This window comes from Rhineura floridana, chromosome 12, assembly GCF_030035675.1.
Source record: "Rhineura floridana isolate rRhiFlo1 chromosome 12, rRhiFlo1.hap2, whole genome shotgun sequence".
Lineage (NCBI taxonomy): Eukaryota > Metazoa > Chordata > Lepidosauria > Squamata > Rhineuridae > Rhineura > Rhineura floridana.
The window spans coordinates 16,770,022-16,796,449 of NC_084491.1; the positions used below are offsets into that span (position 1 = coordinate 16,770,022).

The window sequence follows — 26,428 nt, forward strand, 5'->3', positions numbered from 1 at the left end:
GCTGTGATGCTTGCTGGGCAGCCTGGGGGCAGCTTGAAGGGCCGCCGGTTGAGAATGAACTGGCGTAACTCCAGCTATGCTTTCCTGAGCTGAAGGAAGGGATACAAACATACATAGCTGCTCGATTATTACGGCTGTATAGAATGTTTTTTGTATGAAGTTCTCAAAATTTCATGGCTGGGTCGGGATAACTGAAACTCGTTCTGAGATTCCTAGTGGGATTTAAACTTGGAATGGGAGGGTGAGGCATCTTTTCTCTCTCTTTCTAAGATCTATGAGGTCCTAAGTGTGATCCGTGACATTGGTGCCATAGCTCAAGTTCATGCTGAAAATGGGGACATCATTGCTGAGGTAAGCATCGTTTCCAGCTCACGAGAGGCAGTAAGCCCTCTCCGGGCATTCTGAAAGTGACTTGGCTCAACTTGCAGTGGTGGTGGGTGCCCATTGGGGGCTGGAAGGGTAGAAATCAGAAATGACAACAGCAAGTGGAGCCAGAGCCGATGACAGGCAGAGCCAAGTCATTCTAGTTTTGTCTGCATCCTCCTCCCTGCTAAGTTTGACGAGGAGCAACTCTGAGACGAAGGAGGAGGAAGCTAGTGCCACCCCTGGACTGGTTGTAAGCAAGAATGCACGCAGGTAGGGGTTGGCTTGGGGCAGACTGAGGTTAGTGGGGTAGTGCCCGTTTTGCCCTGATGGACCAGCCTCCATGGTCAACACGTGAGGAGGCGGGGTGGAGACAAGCAAAATAGTTTCAAGCACTCTTGGAAGACTCCCTTGACATTGGTTAAGAAAATATGTGCAATCTGTGTCCTATTTCTTTTAGGAACAGCAGAGGATCTTGGAACTGGGAATCACTGGCCCCGAGGGGCATGTTTTGAGCAGGCCAGAAGAGGTGAGTGTGCTGCAGTGTTTTTGTTCATTCTTTTGCCACCATTGCAAAACAAAATATCACGTTCCAAGTTGAGGAACTTGTGTTCCGTGCACCGTGGCTGCGCTTACAGCGGCCATGATGGGGGCAAGATTAGGCCCCATCTGCTCTATACATTTAAAGTAACATCTTACCATTTTAAACGTTCATGTGTTTCCCCCAAAGAATCCTGGGAGCTGTAGTTTGGTAAGGGCTCTAAGAGTTGTTAGGTAACCCCTATTGGCCTCACAAAGCTACAGTTCTCAGCGGTTTAACAGTCAATCCCTTTTTCCAGGGAACTCTGGCCTAGTTCCATTTTAATTTGCTAAGCTTTGTCCATGTCAGCTGCAAGATATGTTCTCTAGGTCCTTTATAGCAGGGATGGGAGATTTTGTGGCTCCCCAGGTGTACTGTCAGCCATGGCCAATGGTCAGGGATGATGGGAACTGCAATTCAGCCACTGGAGGGCCAGAGGCTCCCCATTCCTGCCTTATTGCTTCGCCTGGGAAAAGGTGATGGGAAGGGACAGCGATCTGTTTTAGAAGAAGCACAGGAGTTCTGGTACAAAGTGGGTTAAGTTGTTTTGGCAATGTGCGAGTGGTGTGACTAAATCCATCCAGGCTGGGACTGTAACGCGCATTGCCCAGGGACTTGAAAGGCAACATTTTACAGCCATGTCTCCCCACCCACATGGAAAAGGCTGCAGTGTTGTTTTAATGTGGCTTTTAGTAACCGCTCTTCTGCCTTGGGAAATGGGTTAGAAATACTTGCAGCTGCTGGAGAGGCTTTTTAAATTTAGGAAGGGGAGAAAAGGCAAATGAAGGGGGACTTCGCAAGATAAAAATAGAGCCTGAGGACATCCAGTGAAACTGAAGAGTGGGGGATTCAGGACCACCTAAAGGAAATACTTCTTCACACAGCGCATAGTTAGACTGTGGAAGTTGCTTCCACAAGAGGCAGTGATGGTCACCGACTTGGATGGCTTTAAATGAGAATTAGACACATTCGTGGAGGATAGCTATTAATGGCTACTAGCAACAGTGGCTACATTCTGCCTTTTCTGTCTGGGGCAGTATGCTTCTGAATAGCAGTTTGAGGAAACCAGAGGAGGGGAGAGTGCTGTTATGCCCAGGTTATTTACTTATTTAATTTAATTTATATACCGCCCTAAGCCCGAAGGCTCTCTGGGCGGTGTACAAAAAGGTTCCACTTAGGGACTTCCCAAAGACGTCTGGTTGGCCACCATGGGTGGCTCTTCTTAAGTTCTGAATTTGCTATCACAAGGTATATAAAAAAAATGTAAATGTACTTCATTTTACTTCAAGCCTACCTAATTTCTACTTTCTGAGCAAATACTGCAAACTGAAATGTGTCCTTTGAAATTTGTACTTCTCCAATTTTGTGATGCAGTGCTTCAACCACAAAATGTGCACCGAATAGAAGCATATATTAGGAGAAAGTGTGCACTAAAATGTGTATGTTTGTAAATAAAACTTACAAAAGTGTTTTATATTACAGAAAATTGCAAAAATGTTTGAAGAGAAACGTTCACAAAAATGCACATGAATTTTCATGCAAACTTTTTTTAAAAAAAGTTTGCAAAGTGAGGCAGAAGTGAGGCAGACTGAACTTTAAGATGGAAAAAATGAGGAACAAAATTAACATACTAGTCATCTGTCTCTATGTGGTTGTACCTTCATCCATTTGGACCCCAGGTGCATTTTCATAAGTAGACCTACAGGGATGGCCTTCTAGGGCAAAGTTACAAATGTTACCCTGTTGTACAATGTCACCAAATTTTAGCCAGTTACCACTTTCCTTTTTCCTTTGGGGAAAGAAACCCTGGGGTCCAAAAATACCCCAGAAATTGTTTACTCGATATGCATGGATAAGGGGCAATGTATGCTGCTCAGGAAAATTCTGTGTCCTCTGAATAAGTGTTTTATTTGGTCAAGGTCCTTCAGTATTGTCAAACACATTTGTGGTGACAACACAGAAAAAAATTGTCTGTGGGGTACAAAGTAACCCCATCCTATCATTGGAAATCTCATTGGGATACAAATATACCCTAAGATCAGCCAGTGTGATTTTTTTTTTTGCCAGCTCTGCATGAATTAAAAATTAATTAAACTTTTTTTTAATTGCTGCCCAGGAGTCTTTTTTAGTCTATAAAAATATTGATTAAAAGTTTTAGACAGTTAGTTGATCACTTAAGCCTGTAACCCTAAGCATACTTACCAGGAAGTTAGCCTGGTAAGTTGAACACAGTGGGAGTCTGGGTCAAATCAGGCAGACATACATATTCCTTAACCACACTTCTGCTATAAAGTGGGTGCAGGGGCAAGCATGTGGAAGGGGAACAAAACCCTTTCCTTCCCCCTGCTGCTACTGAGACATTTTCTCATGATGGAGAAAACTAGTATCTAGTTTTCTAGTATCTGAGACAGAGGAAAAGTGTCTTAAAAGCTGCAAGGCACAGAGGAGTAAGGGAGGGGAATTGGGTGGGTTTTGCTCCTTTTAGTGTCAAAAGCTGACCTTCCCCTTTCCTGCTTTGTAACTGAGCAAGCAGGTGTGTGTTTAATAAACACACTAATCTCTGCTTTGGCTCTTCTTTCTGCACACACAGGATGGCGCTGCCGGTGTTGCAGCGCGGCCTCTGAGTGAGCGTGCTTAGGATGGCACCATGAAGATGTGGTGCTGAACCTATTATTTATTTATTTGATTTATATCCCGCCCTTCCTCCCAGAAGGAGCCCAGGGTGGCAAGCAAAACCACTAAAAGCACTCTAAAACATCTTAAAAACAAAATACTTTAAAACACATGAAAACAAAACCTCTTAAAAACGTATGTAAAAGACAACTTTAAAAACATTAACAAGCAATTCCAGCACGGATGCAGACTGGGATAAGGTCTCTACTTAAAAGGGCTTGTTGAAAGAGAAAGGTGTTCAGTAGGTGCCAAAAAGATAACCGAGATGGTGCCTGCCTAATATTTAAGGGGAAGGAATTCCAAAGTGTCAGTGCTGCAATGCTAAAGGTCTGCTTTCTGTGGCCCTCCAGATGTTGTGGGGCTCCCAGCACCCATCAGCCACAGCCAGTATGACCAATGGCCAAAGATGATGGGAGTTGTAGTTCCAACAACAGCTGGAGGGCCACCCCTGTGGTCTTATCGACTACAATTCCCAGGGTTCTTTCGAAATGCCACGGTGTTGAATCCAACTTGTTTGAAATCTCCATGTATATCCTGTGCTGTGCCACTTGTTGGGGGCCGTGAATTCTGGGGGGGGGGGGTTGGTGGGTGCTTTGTTTTCCAAAGGGAAAGAGCAGTGGAAGTTGTTTGGGGGGCAGTGAAATTGGCTTGTTACTAAGACAGATCTGTACTTCTTCCCTGTCCTCCCCATCCCACATCCATAGGTGGAGGCTGAAGCTGTGAACCGGGCGATAACCATTGCGAACCAAACCAACTGCTCCTTGTATGTCACCAAGGTGATGAGCAAAAGTGCCGCTGAAGTTATTGCCCAGGCCAGGAAAAAGGGTAAGTGCTGTTAATAGAAGCTTGATGGAAAATTCCTGTTCATTCTTCCACCTGTTTGTTTTCTTGCCAGTGCTGAATGGCTCCCTCCTGGATACGTTTTGCATTCCCTGTCTAGTCTGGATTTTAACTTTTCCTGAGCAGTCGACCTTTTTCTGATGGATTTGTTCTGCAGGCCAAACAGCTGGTCTAGGACTTTTGCTTCCTCATCCAACTTTCCTCTTTCTCCTTTTTTGTTTTGTTCCAGCACTTGGCGCCTGTTTTGCAAGTATCAAAAGCGTGATCTCTTTAATCACATTGTACCCCTTTGCTTGTCAACTTGTTTGACAAGAGGCAGTGTGTCATAGTGGTCAGAGTATCAGACCAGGGTTCAAATCCCCCACTCAGCTGTGAAGCTCACTGGGTGACTTTAAGCGAGTCACTATCTCTTAGCCTAAACTACCTCAGAGGGTTATCGTGAGGATAAAATGGGGTGGGGGGTGGGAGAACTATATATATGCCACCTTGAGCTCCTTGGAGGAAAGGTGGTATATAAATCAAATAAATGAAAAGGATCTTTCCTTCATAATCACTTATTTTTGTTGCATTTCTTTCTGACACCCCTTCAGTCTTTCACCAGCCCAGAAATAAACTCATTTTTCCAGAAGTGAATGCAGCAGGCAAGAGAAACAGTTTTTAAAATATCTCACTTCCTGACTGCCCCCCCCATCAGTAACTGGGTTGAAGATGGTGCTTTTAGTGACTTGCAGGGTATGAATCCAGATGCCGTCTGAACAAGTTCAGTGTTCCCAAATGCCAAGCAAAGGGTAGTCTTTAGTCATGCATTATTTGCATATAAGCCAATAATGTATAGCAGGAATGGAGCTGCATCGTGTCTCCGGGCTAGCCTGACACCCACACACTGAGCAGGGACCACGTACATGTGGACAAGGGGCTGCATGTGATTGGGACACCCATGGATGGCTCCTTAGCAATGACTTAGCTTAGTGATGACTTGGATCATTGCTTAAGCTGAAACTTAAACTTGGATGATTAAGAACATAAGAACATAAGAAGAGCCTGCTGGATCAGGCCAGTGGCCCATCTAGTCCAGCATCCTGTTCTCACAGTGGCCAACCAGGTGCCTGGGGGAAGCCCCAAGCAGGACCCGAGTGCAAGAACACTCTCCCCTCCTGAGGCTTCCGGCAACTGGTTTTCAGAAGCTTGCTGCCTCTGACTAGGGTGGCAGAGCACAACCATCATGGTTAGTAGCCATTGATAACCCTGTCCTCCATGAATTCGTCTAATCTTCCTTTAAAGCCATCCAAGCTGGTGGCCATTACTGCATCTTGTGGGAGCAAATTCCATAGTTTAACTATGCGCTGAGTAAAGAAGTACTTCCTTTTGTCTGTCCTGAATCTTCCAACATTCAGCTTCTTTGAATATCCACGAGTTCTAGTATTATGAGAGAGGGAGAAGAACTTTTCTCTATCCACTTTCTCAATGCCATGCATAATTTTATACACTTCTATCATGTCTCCTCTGACCCGCCTTTTCTCTAAACTAAAAAGCCCCAAATGCTGCAACCTTTCCTCGTAAGGGAGTCGCTCCATCCCCTTGATCATTCTGGTTGCCCTCTTCTGAACCTTTTCCAACTCTATAATACCCTTTTTGAGATGAGGCGACCAGAACTGTACACAGTATTCCAAATGCAGCCGCACCATAGATTTATACAACGGCATGATGATATCGGCTGTTTTATTTTCAATACCTTTCCTAATTATCGCTAGCATGGAATTTGCCTTTTTCACAGCTGCCGCACACTGGGTTGACATTTTCATCGTGCTGTCCACTACAACCCCGAGGTCTCTCTCCTGGTCGGTCACCGCCAGTTCAGACCCCATGAGCGTATATGTGAAATTCAGATTTTTTGCTCCAATATGCATAATTTTACACTTGTTTATATTGAATTGCATTTGCCATTTTCCCGCCCATTCACTCAGTTTGGAGAGGTCTTTTTGGAGCTCTTCGCAATCCCTTTTCGTTTTAACAACCCTGAACAATTTAGTGTCGTCAGCAAACTTGGCCACTTCACTGCTCACTCCTAATTCTAGGTCATTAATGAACAAGTTGAAAAGTACAGGTCCCAATACTGATCCTTGAGGGACTCCACTTTCTACCGCCCTCCATTGGGAGAACCGTCTGTTTATTCTTACTCTCTGCTTTCTGCTTCTTAACCAATTCCTTATCCACAAGAGGACCTCTCCTCTTATTCCATGACTGCTAAGCTTCCTCAGAAGTCTTTGGTGATTGCTTTTAAGCAGAAGCTTAAACTTCACATTCAAGTGATGTTTTGGATGACACCCATGGATAACTGCTTAGCTAGCTGTCCTCATCATCGTGGGCCCCTACAAATGAGTAGGTGTTCAATCATGAGTTTCTTTTCAGATGTCATGTACTTGATTCCCAGGCATGGAGAAGTGCTCTTGCTTCAACACATCAGTGCCATAATGCGAGTAGGAATGGGGAAAATTTGATTCAGTTACATTAAAAGGCAAGCCTACCTAAGTTGCACTTTCCAAAACAATATGCAAGCCAAAATACAGCCATCCCTTGACATTTCCACTTCTCTGGATTTTGCAGATCATTTCTCCAGCCAAGTAACTAAAGTGTGTGTAAAAATGCATATACTGCTGAAGATAATGTACAAAACTGTCTTTTAGGGGGAAGTTATTTGGCAAAAATGGGCATATTAGGCAAAATTGCATACAAAATATTTATATTAGGAGAAATTTGCACTATAACGCTGATGAATATTCATAAGGGTTTTTTTTTTTTAAAGTGTACTGATGTGCAAATGTAGAGAACTGAACTTAAGACTGGAAAAACGAGAAACTGAAATTGACACACCTGCCCATCCCTGCATGTGAGTAGCATGTGGATACGGCTGTTGTGCCAGAGAAGTTGGCTTAGCTTGGTTGTCTTGAGGAGTGATGAATTCTCTCCAAAGGGGTGAGGTGATTCCCGTAAATGACAAATCTATGGTGGTAGAAAGAATCCCCATAAGTTTTACACAATAGGTGACATCAACCCAGACATACAACCAGCTGGATAATTGACCAGGGAGTGGAAGTGCATTAGCTAATCCTTGCTTTTTGAAGAGCATGCCTGTGTGATTGATAATGTCTGTTTGCAGACATGCCTTTGTCACATGCATGCATGATGTTTTTAGGTGTGTATTTCAAAAGCATAATGTGCAAGGCAACCTTCGTCTTTGCCAGTTGTTTCCTCTTTGTTAGGATGGCGTGGGCCTAATGGAGGCACTTTGTTAGCCCTTAACAGAGTGTTCTTTTTACTTCAGACCCTTTCTCTGCATTCTAGCCTGCAGGGAATTGCTGTTCAAATGGCGCCAAGAGCTCTCATCCCCCCCCCTCTCTTTTGTTGCTAAAGCCTTATTAGCTCCTATTTAAAGCTTCTCTCAGTGTGGGTGTTTTAAGCTAAAGATTCTTTCTTTCCCTCCCTCCCTCTATGCATGGAGAAGTTGGATGGAGTGTGATGCAGTCTAAATAAACCCAAATTAATGAGATCACTTTTTCGTCTCTGGAGGTGTTGCCATTGTAATGTTGAGAATGTTTATTCAGATCTCGGCAGAGCTTGATTGCTAAAGCTCAAGATCATTATGCTGCCACAGACATCCCCCCCTTCTCTCTCTGTCTCTGTCTCTCTGTCTCTGTCTCTCTGTCTCTGTCTGTCTGTCTGTCTGTCTGTCTGTCTGTCTGTCTGTCTGTCTGTCTCTCTCTCTCTCTCTCTCTCTCTCACTCACTCACTCACTCACTCACTCCATTTGCACTATACTTTAAAAACAGTATTATACCACTTCTCCAAAAGATTTCTGGAAACTATAGTTTGTTAAGAGGTGCTGAGAATTGTTAGGTGATCCCTATTCCCTCCACAGAACTACAGTTCTAGAGTTCCCTGGCAAGAGGGACTGATGGTCAAACCACTCTGAAAAGTGTAGCTCTGTGAGGGGAATAGGGGTCTCTTAACATCTCTCAGTGCCCTTAACAAGCCATTAACAGTTCCCAGAATTCTTTGGGGGAAGCCATGACTGTTTAAAGTGGCATGATACTGCTTTGAAGTTATAGTGCAGATAGGGCCACACACACTCTGCAGCCAACAGCTCTCCTCAAAACTAGTTGAACAGGTTTGTTCATTAAAGGGAAACAGACTCTGCATGTTTGAATGCACGCTTTTGTTACTTTGTAAGCCCCCAGTTCTAAGCCCGGCTACTGTAGAGGGCCTCCGGGGCTAATCCGAGTTGCCACATTTTTTAAAATCCAGCTATTCCAGTTAAACTCTGGTTTGATGGCAAGTACAAAGAAAACAAATGGGGTCCAACAGCTGTCGGGGGAAAACACAGGAAAAACAGCACCAGCTGTGTAGTAGACAAAAAAAAAAGGGGGAGGGGGAGAAGCATCCTTTTTGTTCCCAGGGTGTGCATTTACATATTGGTGAAGCATTTTTCCCTTCAAGGCAATTGGATGTGTCACCTCACCTGTTCAGTTTTGAGTGAAACAAACTAGATCAGATCAAGTGTCAATATCCTGTCTCCCACAGTGGCCAACTAGATGCCTTGGGAAAGCCCGAAAACAATCCATGAGTAAAATAGCCGTCTCTCGCTGGCGACATCCTCACCATATATTTCAAGCAGTATTATACCACTTTAAACAGACATGACTTCCCTCAAAGCATCTGGAGCTGAGAACTGTAGTTTGTGAAGGGTGCTGAGAGTTGGTAGGAGACCCCTCACACAGCTACAGTTCCCCGAGGATTGTCAAACCACTCTGAGAGTTGTAGCTCTGTGAGGGGAACAGAAATCTCCTAACCACTTTCAGCACCCTTGAAAATGGAAATGGGCTGCCTTCAAGTCGATCCCGACTTATGGAGACCCTATGAATAGGGATTTCATGGTAAGCGGTATTCAGAGAGGGTTTACCATTGCCTCCCTCTGAGGCTAGTCCTCCACAGCTGACTAGGGCCTGTTCAGCTTGCCACAGCTGCACAAGCCAGCCCCTTCCTTGTCCACAATTGCCAGCTGGGGGGCAACTGGGCTCCTTGGGACTATGCAGCTTGCCCACGGCTGCACAGGTGGCAGGGGACGTAACCCCTGAGCCACTCACTGTGGGGTGATCTTTAGCTGGCCCTTTACACCAAGGAGACACGAGTGGGGATTTGAACTCACAGATTCTGGACTCCCAGCCAGGCTCTCCTCCCCACTGTGCCTTAACTACAGTTTCCAAGACTCGGGGGGAAACCATGACTGTTAAAAGTGCTATAATGCTGCTTTAAATGTCTAGTGCAGATGCTGAGGGGAATAGGAATATCCTAAGAGTATCCTTAACAAACCATAGTTCCTAGGATTATTTGGGGGAAATTATAACTGTTTAAAGTGCTATAATGCTGCTTTAAATGTGTAGTGCAGATGGGGCTGTTGTTCCCCAGCGGCTGGTATTTAGATGCACATATTTGCTATATATATATATTTGCTTATATTTCTTGCCTATATTCCCAAAGCTCTTCTCATTATAATTGCTCAAATATATTGTGTATCTACTACTGCATAGGGGTCTCGGCTAAGCCGATCACAGATTCCCATACCCTCTTGCAGTACTGCTCAGCAACAGGGAGCGCTGATGCTTTTTTAAAATTACAGACACTTTCCCCTCATCTAGCTCCATCAGGTCATGCGCAAAACTGGCCAAGCGGAGTGGAATCCTTCTGAAGGTGCCTGGGCTTCCCCTACCAACCCATTGCATCACACCTCGCTTTTCTCTCCTGCTTTGAGAATTATGTGTTTAGCATGTAGACAAGACAGCTCTTTTAAGGTTCTATGAAAGCTCTTCACAGAACCATAAATGGCCATCTGGCTCCCATGCTTCCTTGCAGTACCACTGCACCTCAGGAATGGGGAATCAGTGGCCCTCCAGATGTTGTCAGACTACTACTCCCGTTGTCCCTGATCATTGGCTCTGCTGACTGGGGTTGCTGGGAATTGGAGTCCACCAAATATCTGGAGGGCCCATCTCTGCAATAAGCAATGGGGGACTTGCCTTTGGTAGGTTTGTGAGAGGTAGGGATGTGCTAGAATTCCATCCGATTTGGGTTTGGTACCAAACTTTCCATTAATTCGCTTGTTCTCTATAGTGAGTTTTTACGGCTATTTTTGAAAATGGATTAAAAAAAAATTCTCTAAAATATAGATATTAAGAGCAATAATTATGTCAATATTTCTTTTCCAAATATTAATGTTAAAATCAATCTTTTTGTGAAAGGAAAAACAGATTAGTAAAAGCAGCGGCTGGCGGACAAAGAGCGATCTTGAATTGATATTGGCCTGTTAGGTTGACAGAATGCTTTCAAACTGGCACCTGCCAATGGACTCCATCCCTAGCAAGAGGGCTGTCTCCAGGTTTGAGGAAGGCCTTGGGCCACAGTGCCCCCTGGTGGGCATCTTCTATCAGTGGGCCCTGGCAGGTGACAGGACCGGGTGACTGGCTCTAGCCACCCTTTAAATTTCCCACATGCCCCAGAGAGTGAAGCTAGATCGGGGGCATTTGTGAGTAATTAAAGGGGTGGCTAGATTCAGCTACTTGGGTTGCCAGGTCACAAAAGGGGAGGGGCAGTGTAGACATCAGCAGTGGGCCCAGGCACCCAGGCAGCTACCCAAAGGAGCCAGGTGCTGATGCCAGCTTTAGTTTGATTTATTTAGTTATATGTATGCGAATTTCTATCCCTACCCCTCTAATATGCATGCACCATTATGGGGAACGGCTATAGCTCAGTGGTAGAGCATCTGCTTTGCATGCAGAAGATTGCAGGTTCAATCCCCGGCATCTCCAAGTAGGGCTGGGAATGTCCTCTGTCTGAAACCCTGGAGAGCCACCATTGCCAGTCTGCGTACTGTAGACAGTACTGAGCTAGATAAAGCAAGGGTCTGACTCCATATAAGGCCGCTTTCCTTAGTGTTCCTGACTATGATGAGAATCACACTACCGTGAAACCACTTTGAAGACAAACAGAACAGATGGAAACAGACATCGGATAAAATCATTACACACAGAGAGAGAGAATTAGGCAGCGAGAAATGGTTCAAAGGGGAGCTGCCCAAACTTCACTTTTTAAATTTATTACTTTATATCTTGCCTTTCTTTCCTCCAACCATCTCAAAGCCACATATATTGTGTCCTCCCCCCCCCCCATTTTATCCTTACAACAACCCTGTGGGAAGTTTGGCGGAGAGATCATGTGTGGCCAGCCCAAGGTCACCAAGTGGATTTTGCGGCTGAGTGGAGATTTGAACCTGGCACTCCCTTGTCCTAGTCCAACACTCTTAACTATGCCAGGCTGGCCCTTCAGGCAGCGGGACAGACTGGTTTCAGGAAGGACGAGGCCCTTTAGGTATATTTACAAACAGAATATTGTCAAATGCAGGAAGTTAACAGAATTGCAAGCAGAATTACATATGCAAAGGAAGCATCCCCATAAAGAGAGGGAGGAAAGAGAGAGAAAGAGAATGAATGACAATAAAGCTGTGGGGACCTCAGCTTTGACCTCTAGATGTCAAAAGGTGCAGTTCTTCCTTTGAAGCAGGGAGCTTTTCCATAACTGATATTCCCCGGGGCCGCAGTTCTTGGAACACTGAAAAGAACTCCCCCAGTGCGTTGCATAGAAATAGCTGCTCCAGGGATATCCTGCCTTGCTCTACTTGACCTTGTTTTGCAACACAGGAAGCTGCCTTTATACTGAGTCATTGGCCCATCTAGCTCAATATTGCCTTCACTGACAGGCAGCAGCCCTGTGGGATTTCAGAGAAGGGCCTCAGTCAGCCCTTCCTGATGCCAGGGATTGAACCTAGGACCTTCTGCATGCAAGGCCGAGGCTCCCCCACTGAGCTACGGTCCTTCCCCTGTTAACATTAGGCCGTAGCTTCTGTCTTTTCCCAAGCAATGAAACCAGCACCTGCTCCAGGAGTGAAGGGGCCCTAGGCAAAGTCTTCTCCCTGGAGGGTCCACCCTCTGGGCTTACCTGGACTTACCTGATGGTGCTGGCAGGGGGCAGTGATATTGCTGCGGTGAGTGCCAGGCTGCTGCATGGAAGCTATTGTTTACATTTCTTACAGTGCCCCAGAGTGACTGTGCATTGGGGGGCATTGTGAGTAATCAAAATGGTAGGTGGCTCTTGGTCCTTCACAGAGCTTCAGTTCCCAGAGTTCTCTGGGAAGAGGAATCTATTGTTAAACTGTTATTGGAACTGTAGCTTTGTGAGAGACATAGGGGTCTTCCAGCAACTCTCGGCACCCTTTACAAACTACACTTCCCAGGATTCTTTGGTTGAAGCCATGACTACTAAAGTAGTATCATAGTGCTTTAAATTTAAGGGGCGGATGTGACCTAGGCTGAGCGCCTGAATATGGCCAGAAGGAAGAGAGAGTTCTCCTGCTGTCACAGTACTGGGCTCCCAATCAGCCAGGGAAACTCATTGAGAGTGCATTCAGGACAGGAAAGAAACTCCTTTTTTCATAGATCACAATTAATTTATGTGAGGTAGGGAACCTGCAGCCCTCCTGGGGTGGTTGAACTCCAACTCTCGTCAGCCACAGCCAGCATGGCCAACAGTCAGAGAAGACAGGAGTTGTAGTTGAACAACAGCTGGAGGGCCACAGGTTCCTTACCCCGATTCATGCCATTCACTGTCACAGGATGTGGTGGTGGGAAAAGAGCCTGGAGGGCCACTGCTAGTTGGAATAGATAACACTGGGCCAGGTGGCCCAATGGGATGACTCAGCATGACAGCTTCATATGTCCACATGCTTTTAGACCTTTCCTCCTCCTGTGTGGCAGAAAACATGCATCGCGTTGTAAGTTCAGCAATGGTCACATCTATCCTGTTTGTGTCGTCCTGATCTCAAGGCACTGTGGTGTATGGTGAGCCCATTACTGCAAGTTTGGGCACTGATGGGTCACACTACTGGAGTAAAAACTGGGCCAAAGCAGCTGCCTTTGTCACCTCTCCGCCGCTGAGTCCTGACCCAACTACTCCGGACTTTCTTAATTCTCTGCTGTCTTGGTGAGTACGAGAGGCATTTCCTGAGATGGGTGCACTTAAAAATTGTAATTCTGTGTCAAGCATAAGATAAAAATCTGATTTCTGTGACCTGTATAAATTATGGCTGAACCAAAACAGTGTGTGTGTATTCTGCTAAAACTCTTCCCCTTCTGTAGCATGCCACCCTTTTGACAGTAATTCAAGAAAAGTGAAAATATTCACCCATTCAGAGTGAAGGCAGAAAGTATTGCCCTCATTCTGATTTGTCTTCATAACATTATTATATAGCCAGATCTGATTGGCTAACTCGGTGCCGGGACATTATCACAAAGGCTGTGTGATCCCTGACTGGCTAGACTCACACAACAGAAAGAAGAATCCTCTTTTTTTTCCAAGGTGCCAAAGTAGCTGCCAAGAGGGGGCAGCAAACAATTGCAAAAAATTGTAAGATTCTGCATGTCATTCAGACAGTCTTTCAACTCCTCTCTCAACCTCCTTTTTTTTTTGCACAAGAAAAGTTTTCCCGATGACATTTAGCACAGCCCTACACATTATGCAAAAGTGCACATATTTTGCATTATGTGCTGATGGGAGCCAGCATGGCCAGTAGTCAGGGTTGCTGAGAGTTACAGTCTAATAACATTTGGAACCCAAGGTTGGGGTAGGCTACCCTACAGTGTTTTCCTTTCCAGGATTTAATTAAACTTCTGCTCAAAGAGGTTCTATGATTACCGTCAGCTCCTCCCCATTGGGAAACCTGTGGCCGTTTTTGCTCTGTGACCTCAAGCATTCACACAGGGATTGCACACTCATTGCCTCTGGGTGGATTTTTTTTCTCCTGGTTTTTAATCTCTTTACCTTCCAGAACGTCAAGCATTGGTAGACATGATGTGAAGTCAGGTGATAACACTGTGGTGTTAGCCTGTGGGCAATGCCTGCCTTTGATCTTCCCCCTTGTACACTGTGGATTGGAAACTACTTTAGGAATGATGAATATTATAAAGAATACGAGAACAGTGTATTTCCCCCACAGCTGCTATGGGGGAAGTTGATAAAGTTAACACCCCTTCCCCCGATTTTTTTTTTACAACTTTCTGTATGAACTGTCCCTGATTTTGCAGTATAAGATTTCATTTGGATTCTTCTGCAAATGTTTCTTACCCCACTCACTTCACCATAAACCGTGGCATCACCCTAAACCATGGTTTAACTGGCTTGTTTCAAGGGGAGAGAGGGGGGAGCATGTGAGTCTGAGGCTTGCTGTGGCTCAGTCTTGTCACTCTATTCTAAACGAAACACACTGAACAGCCTCCTCCAACCTGATGTTTGGAATTGGGCATTCATATACGATAAACATTTACACAGAAGATGGCAGATTTGGGAAGGGGGAAGAAGTATGCTGAGCCACAGATATGGGGAGCCCTGCTGTAAGTCATTGCTTTAACCCCCCTTCCTTGTTGTGGGCATGAAAGCTGATACAAAGGTAAGAAGCTGGGATTGCTGTGGCTGAATATTTCCACGGGAGGGAGAAAAATAGAGGCAATATTCAGACCAGAAGGGTTTGACCTTGGTAAGGCTGCAATCCTGGGGTGTTCAAGGAGGTGTGTGGGAGAGGAGGTGTGTGGGAGAAAGTGCGGGCGGGCTTAAAAGAAAAAATCAGCTGGGAGGGGAGGTTAAAGATATGTGTGTTTGGTTACTGATCCATCTCTTCCAGTGGTTTGTACTCCAGAGATGGAGAACCTGTGGCCCTCTGGATGTTGTTTGACTCCCAATTCCCATCATCGTTGACCATTGGCTAGGCTAGCTGGGGATGATGGGAACTCTAGTCCTCCAACATCTGAGGACCCAAGGCTTGGTCTACACTGACTGGCAGAGGCTCTGCAGCCAGGGAACATACTTAGCCCTACCTGGAGATGGCAGGGACTGAACCTGGGACCTACTGCATGCAAAGAAGATGCTTGACTACTGAGCTATGGCCTTTCCACAATTCTCACGGGATTTATTCATGTCCATGGGGATAGTAGTGTTGAGTCCACTGACTCCTCTCCCTTCTCCCAAGACACAACTGGCTGGGGCTGATGGGAGTTGGAGTCTAAAACATCTGGGGGGCATCAGGCTGGGGAAGGCCAGTTTAGTGTGATGTCTGTTGCATTTATCTACATGGCAGGCAACTGAGTCATCAGTGAAAGCCAAACCGGAAGTGAGATTGCTGCATTCAGATCTCCCCAGCTGCCCTTGCTGCCCCAAGCATGACGGTTATTGAGCAAAGCCTGGGAGAAACATTCAAGGATGCTTTCAGAACCAGTCTCTGCTGGGTTTCTCCCTAGAGTTTGGTCTTCTGCTTCACCAGAAATGTGTGTCTGAGTCCAGATGATCAGACAGAATCTGTGTTTTTTCCCAGACTTCAGCAACTTTTTTTTTAAAAAAAATAACATTACAAAATCCCTAACTCCTTTCCCCAGAGAAAAGATTTCCTCCCCCAACCTTCAGAGGAGTGTAATTGCAGAATGAAAATATTTTCTCCACTCCCCAAAAACTGTCCCGAGAGTATAATTGCAGAATGAAAATTGTAGGATTTGGTGTTTTCAAATAGGACACAACGTTGTGGAAGGGCTGATGTATCTGCACCATTCTTTCAATGTAATATGGCTCCAGGAAACAGCTAATTAAATTTAAAAAAAATTAAATGTGTATTCTGCTAAAGAAGAATTGGAATAAAGTAAATGTTAAATTGAAAAAGAGGTTTCATTTTAGCAAGTATAAGCTAGGCTAGACCAGAAAACAACCAACTCTGAGTTGCAGAATTTTTAGGGCAAAGAACCTGGTTATTTAGGTGAACGCTAGCAAATAGATTTCCTGGATATTAAGAGCTGGAAGGGGACATTAGATGTCATCTAGTCCAATCCCCCTGATCATTGCCAGAACTACAATAGCTGGCGTGGTGTGCTCCAGATGTTATTGAACTCCAACTCCCATCACCCCTGATAATTGGCCAAGTTGTCTGAGGCTGATGGGGGTTGAGTCCAACAACAGCTGGAGGGCACCACTTTGCCTACCCCTGACCTACTCCAACCCTGAATGGCATCCAGACTCTGGTCAAATACCTCTAGCAAAGGAGAGCCCATCACCTCCCAAGGCAGCCTGTTCCAATCTTGAACAGCTCCTATCGTTAGCAAGTTTATCTTAAAGTTTCCCTGAAATCTGCCTCTCTGCGTTTTTCACCTAGTCATTCCATTCCTGACTACAGAGCTACAGAGAACAAGTCTTGTTCTGTCTTCTGCATGACAGATCTTCACGATCTCTTCTGAACTATTAATTCCACACCTCCTGTCTTTGCTTTTAGTGGAGATCTCCAGGTTACTGGCAGTGGCCACTGTACCTTCAACACTGCCCAGAAAGCTGTTGGGAAGGACAACTTTACTCTGATCCCTGAAGGAACCAATGGAACTGAGGAACGGATGTCCATCGTCTGGGATAAAGCTGTGGTGTGTTGCTTTGATGGGGCCGGGGGAGGACTTGATTCATCCAGACAATCTTCTGCCAGTGTTACTTGAGATCCTGTGCCAGCCCTAGGGCTTGCTGTATGATTAGGGGCAAAAGGTTTAGCCAGACATGTGAATCCACAACATCTGGAGAATAAATCATAGGGAGCTCTCGAATCAGTCTGAGAGTCTCAATATTGAAACAGTGGGGGATTTCCCTTCCTTGTGTGGTCAGTATCATCTGAGCTCAAGCTGCTGCAAGCCTTTATCCATTGATTTTATCCCATCACTGGAAGCAACCTTATACATAGAAAGCTACCTTATGCTAAGTCAAACTATTGGTGTGTTTAGTTCAGCATTGTCTACTCTATTTTCTGGCATCAGCTCTCTAGGATTTTAAGTGGCGGATACTCCCAGCCCTACCTGGAGATACTTTCTGCAAACTGCTCATGAAACATGTGGTCTACCACTGAGCCACAGCCCTTCCATCTTATCCCATCCATCTTCTATGATGCTTTTGTACAGTTAGGGAACTATGAACCCAATGGATACTGGCTTGGAGCAGGTTAACTGCTCATCTGAGTTGGGCTACACTTTTATGTTAGAAGTGTTGGGAAGGGAACACATATTTTTGACCATTTGGCAAAAGTGATATATAAGCTCAAAATGCTCAGGCCCATAGCTAGATATTGAATTGTTGAATTATTTATTTGATATATATCCCACCCTTTCTCTCGGTAGGAGCCCGTATTTTGTGATGAGGGTGGATCTTAGTTGGTGGAGAAGCATGGTAGCATATCTAAAACATGAAAAACAGGTAGCCTAATATGTTCAAAGTATAACAGCTGACTCCAGTGATCTCCAGTTTAGGAAAGAAGACAAATTGGCATCCTGGTTCAGATGCAACAGGAAACCATGATTTTCTGCTACATCAGGTGTGGGCCACCTTTGATCCTCCAGATGTTGCTAAATTAAAACTCCTACCAGCCCCCAGCATGCATGCCCGTGGCCAGGGTTGGTGGGAGTTGTAGTTCAGCAACATCTGGAGGGCTAGAGGCTCCCCACCCAGTGCTACTTGAACAAGCTGACATGAGGCATGTGCATGTGCTGCTCTCCACTCCTGTTTTGCACACTAAAGGAAATCAGAACCTTTTGCTTCCAATTTTAAATAATCCATATATCCCATTATGCCCAGACTTGGTTAACCCAGTTTTGTTTAAGCTATGGTTCATGAGGACAAGTCAGGATCAAACTATGATTAAACCATAGTTTAAACAAGCCATAGTTCCTTTAGTTTGGACATTAACAAGGGACTCTGGTTTGTTTCAAATTGAAAACGAATGTTTTGGTTTGCTATTATGGCTTCCTATTATAATACATTTTCTAAGATGCAACAGCAAATAAAGATGCTCTGTTTAGGTGACCTGTTTATCTTGATCTGAACGTAACAACCTGACAAAAAATAGGAAAATTCAGGAAAGGACTCCATCCATCAATGGCTCATCATCAGAATGGAGTGAGATTTCAAGCAGCACCTCCTATTTCAGCATCGCATAAAGTTTGAGTGCCTGCATTGCCTTAAGGATTCTTTTGTTGTCAGTTCTGTTCTGATGGCACTGCTACCTTTTTTTGGTCAGGTTACTGGTAAGATGGACGAGAACCAGTTTGTAGCCGTGACCAGCACTAATGCAGCCAAGATCTTCAATCTGTATCCACGAAAGGGACGCATTGCTGTGGGCTCTGATGCCGACCTGGTGATCTGGGACCCAGACAGCGTCAAGACAATCTCAGCCAAGACTCACAACATAGTAAGTGATTTCTACAGAAGATCCTTTCTTTTTTCCCTTTCCAATTACAAACTTCTGTTTCATTGTCACTTGTGTAAGCAAAAGAGAAAAATGGAACGATTATGCAAGAACATACAAGCTCCGCATTTAAGAGGACCCATCTTTCAATCCATTGGGTATCTGGACTGAATGGCATTTTCCAAACTTCTGTTGGCTTAGGCACAGTTGCTTTCTGAATTAAACGTGTTTTCTGAATTTAAAATTGGAAGCACACTTCATCTTTGTACCTGGAAATGTCAGTTGGCACCATGGGAGCTTTTGTGGTCATCAGGATCACAGCTGGGGAGGGAAGGGCTAGCAGTGTGCTATGAGAAAATTAGATAAGAGCAGGTTTGGGGAGATCTAGATTTGGGAAATAGCTGGGGGGAAGGGTTAAACACTCTCTCCCACAGCTGTGCTGCTCCAATCAAAACTGCAGCCTGCGACTGCTTTAAAATAAAAATGGGAAAATCCATTGGAGGATCTGAATCTTCTATGTCACATCTGTGTTTGTTTAACACCACTGGGTTGGAGCAGATCATTTACTGAGAATCTGGGGAGGGATGGGGCTGCAGTCTGGATGGGAATGTTAGAAGTGACCTTTAGGCAATGTGACATGGGCATTTTCTAATCTGGCCCTGAAAGAGAAAAAATAATCATTGTATGGGCCTGTTTACATCTCATCTAGCTGTTGGCAAAAAGCCATGTAGATTTTTTTTGGGAAAAAATCTTCTGTTTCTCAGTGTGTTTTTTTCCTCATATGAATGCTCTTTCTCATTATGTGGTAAAGAGAAGCAATTATTTCCAGATCTCCGGGTGTTCTTTAGATGGGAGCTGTAAAACCTCCCTAAAGCTTCGTTCCTTGTTGGGAAAAAAAACCCTTCCTTAAATGCAGCTTGATATTCATCAACAGTGATAGGCTGCTGAAAAATTCAGCGGACTGCATCCAGCTAATTGAACTCAGAGTTGAAATTAATGGGCCTAAGTTAGTTCTGTCCATTAATTTCAGTCGGTCGCTTTGAGTAGCGCTAATCTTGGATACAACCCAGAAAAAAGTAAATAATATGCTGAACTTGAGGGTGTTGGCAGCAGGTTACAGGGTAGCAAGGAAAACAATCCTAATATTATAAGCACAGCAATTAAATGGTTTTTAAACTAAGTTCCAGAGTTTCCTTGTGGAGGTAGAGATACTTTTATCACAAACTAAGAATAAAACAAAGCTGTTTCTGGGGACCTTGTTTTCTTCCCCCTAACCTTGGCTTACAAACTGCCCTGGCATCAGTAAGCCTCAACCCCTCTGGATACTTTACAGCCTCTAAAGATCCCAGTCACTGGAGGTCAGTGATTGGAGGTCACTGATTCATAGGGTCGCCATAAGTCATAATCGACTTGAAGGCACGTAACACAAAGATCCCAGCTATGGGTTGTTCTTCTGATACCAGTAACTCTTTCTCTCTACTGGGCGTTTTGCTGCCACCATAAATAACTGTATCTGCCCTTATTTACTTTATGCCAACCTACTGTGGTAGCTTGGTCACCAGCCACAGTGAGACTTGGTCTTTGTGGTAACTAGGCAAAGAATCAGGCATGTGTTAAAACAAATGTATCCTATTTAGTTAACAGATGTTATAAATAAAGATTCAGTATTTAGGTTCTGAAAGTGTGGGGTTACAAGATGATGTTCACTGGTTTCATTTATGTTTCATTTATCAAAGTCTCCTCAGAGAATAAGAATATAATTCTACTTATTCTACTCACCTAACCACCTCCCTCAAAATCCAACCCTTTCTCCTATATCTCTGCCCTTCTCTGCAAAAACACTGGCAGCCGGTCTTCCTTGAAAAATAGGTTTTGTTCCCCTACTGGCTTTCCTTTGCAATGTGCATGATGTGGAGAAAGCGGATAGAGAAAAGTTCTTCTCCCTCCCTTACGATACTAGAACTCAAGGTTATCTGACAAAGCTGAGTGTTGGAAGATTCATGATAGACAAAAAGAAAGTCCTTCTTCACACAGCTCATAGTTAAATTATGGAATTTGTTTCCGCAAGATGTAGCGATGGTTATCCCTTTGTATGGCTTTAAAAGAGGAGTAGAGAAATCCATGGTGGGTGAGGCTGTCAGTTGCTAATATCTATCAATCTCTGTGTTCTCAACACGCTTGGCATAGGAGCAAAAGGGATCTTGTGTGTTTGGAAGGGAATGCCTCCCTCAGCAGCCCTCTCCCTCCCTGAAATGTCATGATGGCTACTAGCCATGGTTATCCTACTAGCCACGATGGCTATGTTCTGCCACCACTGTCAGAAGCAGTATGCCTCTGAACATCAGTTTCTTAGCACCACAAGTGGGGAGACTGCTGTTATGCTAGTGGGCTTCCCATAGGTGTCTGGTTGACTACAGTGAGAACAGGATGTTGGGCTACATGGGGCACTGGCCCAATCCAGCAGGGCTTGTTGTACGTTTTTCTGAGATTTGGCCATAGCTCTCATGGCATCGTATCTAGCATTAGCACAACATTTCCCTAGCCCCAATCCATTTCATTGGTTGCCGCAGATGGGGGTTAGAGAAACTGACAATCCATCATAAATTCTGTATTACTAAATACAACATCCAATCAATTGGTCTGAATACCATCAAGTGGGGAGAATGCTTTTGCACTCAAGTCCTGCTTGTGGGCTTCCCATAGGCATCTAGTTGATCACTGTGGGAACAGGATGCTGGACTAGATGGGCCATTGGCCTGATCCAGCAGCCAGCCTCTTCTTATGGTCTAGTGGGCAATCTACAGAAAGTGTTGAATGTTTCCTGAAGAGCACACTTGGTGATGACACCGAACAAAGCCTATTGTGCATTAGTCCCCAAATCCCTCTGCTAAGCTCGGGAGAAGCATAGAAACTCCCGATAGTCAAATTCAGTGTGGAAAAGCTGGTAAGACAAGGGAGTGCTGTGGAGACTCCCTTGATTTGTCTTCCTTTCAGCAAAGCAGCTGCCAAAGTTTCTCCGTAGTTTGCTTAGAAATATGCAGGCTAGATGTTAATATCCTTGGTGAGATTCACAGCTGCTGGAGAAGCTGCTCATCAAACTGGAGGAAGACTTCTGGTAGGATCTGCAGGGCTCTGTCTGTGACGCAGTACTCTTAAACATGTTTTTACCAGTGGTTTAGATGAAGGGGTGGGGAGAATGCTCATTTCAGTTGCAGATGACGCAAAACTGGGAAGGAAAATTAACAGCTCCGAAGATGCAACAAAATTCAAGATGACCCTTAATAGAAGACTGGGAAACTGGGCTGAAACTCAGTGTGAAATTCAACAAAGACAAAATTCTGCATTTACCCAAAAAAAAGAGAGAAAAAGTGGGGGAGTGCACAGGTATAGGATGGGGGAATAGCTGGCTTGGCACAGAAAAGATTAACCAAGTGGCACCCCTCCATCTCTGCTTGGGAATGAGCCTGGTTTGTGATCCTCAGTGGAGCTAACCTTTCTTTTCCCTTCTAGTCTGTGGAGTACAATGTCTTTGAGGGCATGGAGTGTCGTGGGTCACCGCTGGTGGTCATCAGCCAAGGGAAGATTGTGCTGGAGGACAGTAACCTCCATGTGACTGAGGGCTCTGGACGATACATTGCCCGGAAACCCTTCCCTGACTTTGTTTACAAGCGCATCAAGGCAAGGAGCAGGGTGAGTGTGCAGGCTGAACGAGTGCTGCTTTGAAACCTGAGTAAATCGAATAGTAGAATATAATCATTCAGATTCACCTGTTTGGAACAGGTAGAGCTCAAGATTCCATTGGAGTAGTAGCCGTATTCCTCTGCAAAACCTGCAATGAATCTCCTGGTGGCACCTTAAAGACTAGCAGATCTGTTGCAGTAGAAGCTTTCACAGATGCAATCCTGTTTTGTTATATGTCTGATCTTCCACCAGCTGTTGGGCACTGGCCTAGGGGGGCTCAGAAGGGGCCCAACCCGGCTGTGCCACCCTCCTTTTGAATGAACGTTCTCGCAGTGGGCAGCTGATGGTGCTGCTTTTGAATGGGATCCAAGCTAGGCTGTGTGACCAAATGGGGGTATGTGTTGTGGGGGATCGGCAGCACCCTGAAACCTGGCTCTGGCTCTGTGTGTGTGTAAAGTACATCCCATTGCATTTCTGTGCTGACTGAAGAGTAGGGGACTCCTCGCCTTTGACAACCTTTTGGGTTTCTGTGCTGGGTGCAAAGAAGGGATGCAGGGCTTCATCTCTTCTCCACTTGCCTGCGTGGAATTTTTTGCTGCCTGTGGCTACTAGACTAATGCCTAAATGCAAGTCTGAAAGAGGAGCATAGGAAGCTGCCTTATGCTGAGTCATTTGGCAAGTCTAGCTCAGTATTGTTTACACTGACTGGCAGCAGCTCTCTGGGGTTTCAGGCAGGAGTCTCTCCCAGCCTTACCTGGGGATCGGACTTGGGACCTTCTGCATGCAAGCAGATGCTTGACCGCTGAGCTACACGTTCCCGCTAAAATGCTGATGCCCTTCATCTACTAGACTTTAATTCTGGCACTTTGGGCTGCAGAACACACTTGGTATAGGAGCAAAAGGGATCTCGTCTTTTCGGATGGGAGTGCCTCCCTCATTGGGCCTCCCTCCTCCCATCATGCCTCCCAGAAGAGAGCTGGTGAGGAAGCAGCAGCTGCTGCTGTCTTGCCCATCCCCTCTGGGTCAGATGAACAAAGGAGTGCTAAAGCTAGGGCTCTCGGGGATGCGCCCCTGCCCCATTGTGCGGGCCTTAGTGTGTGCCTTGTCGTATCAGATGCAGGGAGAGAGCATTAGGCAAGCTCTTGCCACTGTCCACTTCCTTGTTCTCTCCCTTCGGGGTCCCCATGATGATGCTGCCCAAAGAGAGAGAAGGATGGCAGCAGCTGTTCCTTCTCCTTGCTCAGGTCGCTGCCCAGGCCTGCTCGGAGAGAAGCAGTGGCGACAAGGAAGAGAAGCAACGAGGCTTAAGGTTGGAGGCAGCGTGCCTCTGAATTCCACTTGCTAGGGATCACAAGTGGCAAGAGTCCTTGGGTCCTATGTGCCGGCTTCCCAAGAGGCAGTGGCGGGTGGTCCATTAGGGCAGATGGAGCACTGCCCTACCAACCTCAGTGTGCACTTAGCCAGCCCTCAACTGCCTGCCTTCTTACTTACAGCCAGACTCTGTCATTGGCTGTGGCTCCACCTACTGTTAGTCTTCCTGCCTTCCGCCCTGCCAGTCCTAATGGGCACCAGCCACTGCTGCCGAGAGTGATTTGGTTGGTCACTTGGGTAAACAGGATGCTGGACTAGATGGCCCTTTGGGTTGTTGTTGCTGCTGCTGTTGTTGTTATTATTATTATTTTACATCCGCCCTTCTACCCAGTTGGAGCCCAGGGTAGCATCTTATGAGACTCCTGGAGTTTGCAGTGGGTCCCCTGCTGCAGCATGGGCCTTGACAGGTGCCCAACAATGCCAACCCTCTGGCAACAGCCCTGGTGAGCAAGTACACTTGCTTCCCACTTTCTATGTGAGGTGGTGTTGAGAAATGGCCACCCACATACAAATTCTCTCCTGTACCTGTTTTTAGGGGTGGGTAGGAGGGGGTTGGGCAGATTCATGCTGATAAATTTAGTGGGATGGGGTGTGGCTTGTCCTTTTTATTGTGTTGATGGATGAGCATATTAGGAATTTTCAGTGCTCTGGTTCTTCATTTATTTTTATCTGTTTGTATTTTATCCTAAGTCGCTTTGAGAGTTTTTTTTTTTTAAAATAAAGCAGTGGTCACTGGTGTCTGTTGGGACTGGAGGGGCGGAAGGCAGGGAGTCCCCCAACAGGTGGAATCAGAGTCAGTGATGGACAGAGCCACCCCCTGGTTGACTCTAAGTAAGAAGGCAGGCAGGTGGGGGCTGGCTGAGGCAAGGATGGGGGAGAGATTTGATTCATTTTGGCATTAAGATTTATCAGTTTCACACTTTCTGAAACACGACGAGACCTGAACCACAGCCATCCTTCGAAACTCGCACTTATCCACATTTGGCGATGCAGTTCGCTAACCAACGTTTGCAAAAAATGCATCTATTAGGGGAAAGTGCATAAAAATGAATACACTGGTGATATTAACAAACAAAATGCATTATATTGGGATAAATTGCTTGCAAAAAATGTGTGCTTTAGTCAAAACAGCATACAAAAATGTGTTTGTTAGGAGAAATTCGCCTTAAAATGCAGAAAGATTTTCATGAGGATCTTTTAAAAAAAACCACACATTGCTGCAGAAATGTGAAGAACTGAATTTAAAATTAGAAAAATGAGAAACTGAGAGAAGCAAAGTGGACAGATCCTTCCATCCATAGGCTGAAGTTAGAATGAGGTCGGCAGGGCAGTGCCTCATTTTCCCAAATGGAGCAGCCTCATCCAAAGAATAAAGTGACAGACAAACTTAATAAATAATCATAATGGATATCATCTGTATCACATGATGTCTTGTACATGTGGTGCTGCTGCGAGGGTGGATTGTTGATGCATGCGCTTCTGAATTGTGCGCACGTGATCCTTGGTTGGAATCAGGGCTTAAAAACCAGCCTGAGTTCTCTCATGACTGAGAGTATTTTGGGGAGAGCTTTAATGAAAGAATGGGGGACCTCAAGCCACAAGGGTCAATTCTCCCCAAGCCACACACCCTGTCCCTAGGCCATACCCCTCACTGGTCCTGCTTTGCACTCCAAATGTTTTTGTCTGTCTGGAATGAGTCCTTGAGCTGTGATCATGCTTTTTTGCTTTCCTGGGTGGAGGAGAGAGGGGTGTGTGAGTGTGTGTCGAAACTAACCTACTGTGCAGATCTCTCATTCACATGTGTTGCTCTGGCCCTGACAACCGCTCGGGCGTGGCCCTTGGAAGGTTGCCCACAAGGGAATGTGGGCCTCAGGCTGAAAAAGGTTTCCCACCCCTGCTTTTATGAAGTAGTAAAACATTTTGGTTCTCCCCCCCCCAAATACCCTTATATTTTATAATGAAATGACTGTGTAGAACAGAATCTATTGTTTGAGTAAAACTAATAGGCTGGGCTACCTTTTGTTGTTCCTCTAGCAAGCGAGGCTGCACCAGAAACAAAAGCAATTAGAAATAGACCAAAAGATGAAAGCAGGGCTTGGCTTTCTTCTTTGAGAGCTTAATGCCGTTGCAAATCAACATAGCCACGCTGAAATCAACGCTGCCTTCGAGCATAGCACAGGAGCCTGATTGTAGTCCTTGGCTCTCTGTCTTCAGGAGATCTTGGGAGAAGCCTGTAAGCCAGCCTTTGCCATCCGGACATTTTGGACTACAGCTGTGCTGGCTGGGGCTGATGGGAGCTGTAGTCCAAAACATTGGGAGGGCAGCCAGGTTGGTGAAGGCTGCTGTATGCCAAATAGATCTATTCCAAATACTGCCCTCTGCTGGATGAAATTGTTCCATTTGGTTTGGCTTGATTGGAGCTAAGGCTGTGTAAAAGAGTTGGTTTTGGCATGGTGATTTCCCCCACTCCCCTTGAATTTGAACAGCATTTGATCCACAGTGCTTATGAGGAAGCGATAGATGGGACTGACACCTTGTCAATCTGAAGCCTTAATAGGACTGCAGTT

General features: G+C 45.4%; 1 protein-coding gene across 3 annotated transcripts in view; it reads left to right on the plus strand.

The window, feature by feature from the left end:
• DPYSL2 (dihydropyrimidinase like 2) overlaps nucleotides 1-26,428 on the plus strand; it is a 118,273-nt gene that overhangs the window by 82,251 nt on the left and 9,594 nt on the right. For all 3 annotated transcript variants that reach the window (XM_061592294.1, XM_061592295.1, XM_061592296.1), the window contains exons 6-12: nucleotides 271-351; nucleotides 824-892; nucleotides 4,321-4,441; nucleotides 13,387-13,543; nucleotides 16,866-17,007; nucleotides 18,642-18,812; nucleotides 22,320-22,499. In XM_061592294.1, the coding sequence (XP_061448278.1) occupies nucleotides 271-351; nucleotides 824-892; nucleotides 4,321-4,441; nucleotides 13,387-13,543; nucleotides 16,866-17,007; nucleotides 18,642-18,812; nucleotides 22,320-22,499 (921 nt within the window). The remainder of the gene's footprint in view (nucleotides 1-270; nucleotides 352-823; nucleotides 893-4,320; nucleotides 4,442-13,386; nucleotides 13,544-16,865; nucleotides 17,008-18,641; nucleotides 18,813-22,319; nucleotides 22,500-26,428) is intronic.